Source organism: Quercus robur, chromosome 5 (genome assembly GCF_932294415.1).
Source record: "Quercus robur chromosome 5, dhQueRobu3.1, whole genome shotgun sequence".
Classification (NCBI taxonomy): domain Eukaryota; kingdom Viridiplantae; phylum Streptophyta; class Magnoliopsida; order Fagales; family Fagaceae; genus Quercus; species Quercus robur.
This window is the reverse complement of record NC_065538.1, coordinates 65,248,657-65,253,589: the sequence shown is the minus strand read 5'-3', so window position 1 is coordinate 65,253,589 and position 4,933 is coordinate 65,248,657. Positions and strand designations below refer to the sequence as shown.

The following is a 4,933-nucleotide window of genomic DNA, read 5'->3' as shown; positions in this document are numbered from 1 at the left end:
TATAATTTTGTGTGCGCAATAATAATTAGCGTTCTCAAATTGTTTCCTTTGGTGGTCTATGTTGATCCGATGATATCATTCTTGTTGTACCCATGATACCAACAAGGCAACAAGTTGTACTAAATTTATCGTAATTCATATTATTTCATTAATATCAATTCTATCTAAAGAAAATGCGAAAAGGTTCTCAAGAAAGAAAAATATAAAATAACACATTGTGTATTTGTGTGGATATTAGGATGTCTTAATTTTTATATAAAACCAAAACACTGCCCACTATTCCATCTATACTTCCTCATTCATCAGCATGCATTGAACTACCATGGTTCCTCTGATTATGAAGCATATCAATACAGACTAAAGATTATAATGGAAACTTATGAGAGAGAGAGAGAGATGCCAGTTGGAGTGAGTAACATTTACTTAAGCTTTCAATAGTGCCTGAGACACCACACGCATGGTGGGTCTGCAATTTGGAGTTATGTGTAAGCATGACAGTGCCTGCTTCACTACGGAAGCCACATCTTTCTCAAACAGAACAGTAGGAGGTGGAAGACGTAGATCTAGCAGTTCCTTTAGCTCGATGCTCTGTTCAAGTGTACTTAAAGACGATATAAGCTCAGCTGGATGTTTTCCCATGATCACTTCAAGTGCTAGAACACCAAAGCTATAAACATCACTTTTTTGAGTCACTCTCATTGTGTATGCTAGCTCTGCAACAAAATACAGTAAAAGAAAACATCACAACATTACATACTAACATTGTTATATTACAAAGCTATCTAAATTCCCAACTTCTATTGCTGTCAACTGACCCAATTACTAAAATTTGTTCTTTCTTATAGCTTTACCCTGAATTGAAATTGTGGAAACAACCACTTTTCAAATAAAATAGTAAAGTAAAAACAGAATTGCAAGGCAAGCTTACCAGGAGCAACATATCCATACGTGCCTGCCATAGCTGTCCAATTACTTGACTCAGGCTTCAAAAACCTTGCTGTGCCAAAATCAGAGATGCAAGCCTCAAACTCACTATTCAAGAGCACATTTTTGCTTGAGATGTCTCGATGAATGATCGGTGGAGTGCAATCATGATGCATGTAAGATAAAGCATTAGCTATATCCCTAACAATGTCCACCCGCTTGCTCCAACCTAGCTTTTGGGCTTCTTCATCATTGCATAGGATATTAGCCAAGCTTCCTCGCTCGATGTAGTCATAAATTAGGAATTTGTGCTGTCCATGAGAACAGAACCCATAAAATTTTACTATGTTTCTATGTCGTATATCTGATAACACTCGAATTTCATTCTTGAAAGTCTCCACCATCTCTTCCTCTTCTTCACCTTCCAAGCACCACACTCTCTTTATTGCTAGTACATGTCCTGTTGGCATTTGCGCTTTGTAAACTCTTGCAGTTCCACCCATCCCAATGCAATACATGTCGTCAAAGTCATTGGTGGCTGTGATGATATCTTCATATACAATCTTCCCATCGAAATTCAGTACTGAGAAAATGTTTCCACTATTTGATGTTGTTGCTTCTTTTGACTTGCTTTTGAATTCGGCTCTACCTGAGAGAGTAAAAAACCCAACCAAAATAGCAAATGATAACAGCATTCCAAACAAACAAGCTCCAACAATGATAGAAACTCTGCGTCCAGCAATGCTATGAGCACCATTCTCCAGTGATGTAACATTGCAGGGCCGCAAACCTTCTACTATGCCACATAAATCTTTGTTGTTGCTGAATGCTGTTAGATTTGCATGGCGAAAGAAATCATTATCAGGAAGTGGACCTTCCAATTCATTGTATGATAAATCGATGGAGGTTAGTCCTGTCATCTGGTTGAATAAGGGAATGGAACCAGAGAGCACATTGTGAGAGAGATTCAGGTACTCCAACATTATCAAACTCCCAAGTTGAGGAGGTATGTCACCAGTGAGTCTATTTTGACTTAGATCAAGTAAGCCTAGATGGGCTAGATCACCAATGGTATGGGGGATAGTTCCATTGAAATAGTTCTTGCTCAAGCACAATTTGAGCAGCCTTGAGCAATCCCCAACTTGTTCTGGAATTTGTCCGCTCAGCCTATTGGCAGACAAGTCTAGATCCTCAAGATTGGAAAGGCCACCAATTTCAGGTGGCAACTGACCTGAAATTTGATTGTCTCTCAAGTGCAGGAAGATGAGCTTAGATAATCTTCCCAACTGCTTTGGTATTTCTCCAACAATTTGGTTAGAAGAGAGATCAAGCAGACCGAGTTGGTTCAATTTGCCAAGCTCACTGGGTATTTCACCGGTGATCTTATTGCCAGCGATTCTTAGTGATTCTAATTTTCTACACCCTCCCCATTGAGGTGATAGCACCCCCTTCAAGTTGTTGTAGCTCAACTCAAGGTAGTTGAGATTTGGATACACTCCAAAGTCCTGGTCTAACATTCCAGTAAGTTGGTTTTCATGGAGTCTTAACCTTGTGAGGCTTTTGCAGTTTCTCAAGCTTTTCGGGATAGGACCTGAGAGGTTGTTAGAGAATGCAGTGAATACTTGAAGAGGTGCTTTCTGACAGACTGGTGGTAAGTGACCGGAGAAGTTGTTTTCATTAAGTTGGAGATTCTCTAAGGATGAGATATTTGCTAATCCTTGAGGTACAGGACCGGATAACTGATTTTTAAACACCCGCAAATCTTTCAGATTTTTAGCATTCTGAATTGTCTGAGGCAAGGGCCCGGAGAGTCTATTTTGATGTAGATATACTATGGTCACTTGGCTGAGGTTACCAAGAGATGGGGGAATAGGACCCATAAGATGATTTCCACTTAAAGCCAAAGCATCCAAGTTTATCAAATTTCCTATTTCGGGTGGAATTGAGCCAAAGATGTGATTATTCATCAAAGCTAGTTCTTTCAAATTTGTTAAGAGGCCTATTTGGGAAGGTATTACCCCAGTAAAATTGTTGTTCTGGAGCTCAAGAAATTCAAGCCTTGTCCAGTTGGAGAATAGTCGTGGGTCTAGTTCGCCATTTATCAAGTTATTGCCCAGATAGAGCAATGAAAGGTTAGTGAGATTGGTGAGGGAAAGTGGAAGATTACCAGAATGAAAATTCATTGAGAGATTAAGGTGGGTTAGTCTGGAGAGGGTACCAATTTGGGATGGAATGGGACCAGTGAGAAGGTTGCAACTGAGATTGAGACTAACAAGGTTTTGAAAGGAAGAGAAATCTAAACTGCTGAGATTACCTCTTAACCGTGCGCTTGGCAGGCTTATTTCTGTGACACTTCCGGCCATGTTGCAAGTAATTCCGAACCACATGCATGGGCCTGTAGTAAGCTTTTCGTTGATATTCCCCGGCGTCCATGACTGCAGAGATGTTTGGTTTCCAAGGCTCTCTTTCCATCTCAGGAGAGCCTCAGCCTCAAAGTTTGGTGTTGCTTCAACGTTGAATGATGACAGATAACATGCAAGTAGTGCAAGGAAAATTATGGACATTTGTGTGTTTGTGTACCAGTGTAAAACAATATTTTCAGTTTTCCAAGTAGGTCACTATTGGGGTTCCATATATGAATGGAAGGTTAACTTTAAGCACCTTTTATAAGCCTACAATACGATCAGTCTATACAAAAACGAATCTTTAATTTGTTTTATTTTTTGTATTTCATTTTATGTTCCATCAATCACGTTATGTTTATAACGTATTAAAAGGATTACTAAATTATGAGAAGGATTACACATCATTTTCTGTTAAAGAAGAAATTATTCACGCCTATATTTGGATTCTTTGAATCAAACGCCAGTTGATTATGACTATAAGGATAATAACTACTTTGTTTTTTAAGTTATAGTCAAACATTGTATTATTCTTAATGAGAAGACTATGACTATAAGAATAATAGAATAAAAAAAAAAAAAAAAAAAAAAAAAAGGACTGTCTATAAGAATAATAGAATCTTTGACTATGACTAATTAAAAAAACAAAAAAAAAAACAAAAAATTAAGGGGAAACATTTTTTATGTGATCTGTTGTTAATAGTACATGTATTGATCATTAAAGTGACGATGGTATATATCTGACCAAGGAAGATCTTATAATATGAGAAAGTATAGGAAAAAAATTTGCATCATAACTTTTGTCATAACAATAATGTGATCGATTATGAATGGTGGGGTAAAATCATAAAAGTGGATTTATATGTAAGTGATTATCCATGCAACTCACAATCAACAATTTAAACAAGTTGTAACAAAATTTGTGACAAATGTAGGATTGTAAACAAGTTGAGTAGAGTTGAGTGTTTAAAATTTAGGCTTGTTCACTTAATTTTAATTCAAACATTAGGTGTGCTTGAACATCATCAAACAAGTTCGAGCTTAATTCATTTTCTTGTAAAATACAAACTTGAACTTGTTTACGAGTTACTTAAGTATCTATTCCTTTTTTCATATATAGTAAAACAATAGCTAAAACTTTTTACTATTTCACAAATTTATGAATTTTTACTATAAATAGATTGTTTATATTAACAATAAATTAAAAATAATAATTTGATGTCATATGAACCTATTTACAAACTTATAAATTTCAATCTCCAGTCTACATAGGTATATTTTTGGAAAAGTATACATATAAAATATATGATTTTTGTAATTAAATCGAGCCTCTTGTTAATGAGTTTGTTCATGAACACATTTTTATATTTGAGCTTGGCTTATTTAGTAGTTGCACCTAAACTTGGCTTGAGTTTGACTTGTTTGTTTAACAAACGAATATAAACAAGACTTTTCCCATGTTGAGCTCAAGTTATTTATAGACAGTTTGGTTAATTTACGGCTTTAGACAAATAATGTGCTCCTAAAAAACTTATTGTTTATAGCTTGTGGGAAGGGGAGGACTTTGAAAAATGCTTTTACGAAAACTAATTAAAATTTTATTCTTT

The 4,933-nt window shown here is 36.0% G+C and overlaps 1 protein-coding gene across 1 annotated transcript; it reads right to left on the bottom strand.

Moving 5' to 3' along the window:
• Nucleotides 1-277: 277 nt before the first annotated feature.
• Nucleotides 278-3,533, bottom strand: LOC126726700 (MDIS1-interacting receptor like kinase 2-like). Its single transcript, XM_050432029.1, has 2 exons — nt 929-3,533; nt 278-713 (listed from the first exon to the last, which is right to left on the bottom strand). Exons 1-2 carry the CDS (start codon nt 3,486-3,488, stop codon nt 424-426), a joined length of 2,850 nt encoding a protein of 949 aa, XP_050287986.1. The 5' UTR covers nt 3,489-3,533; the 3' UTR covers nt 278-423.
• Between the last annotated feature and the right edge of the window lie 1,400 nt (nt 3,534-4,933).

What these genes read in the sequence shown, in the direction of transcription:
- LOC126726700 (XM_050432029.1), bottom strand. Translation starts at nt 3,488, where the DNA reads ATGTCCATAATTTTCCTTGCACTACTTGCATGTTATCTGTCATCATTC. An exon ending in GTATGGATATGTTGCTCCTG is followed by an intron (nt 714 to 928) that starts GTAAGCTTGCCT and finishes ATTTTGTTGCAG; the next exon opens with AGCTAGCATACACAATGAGA.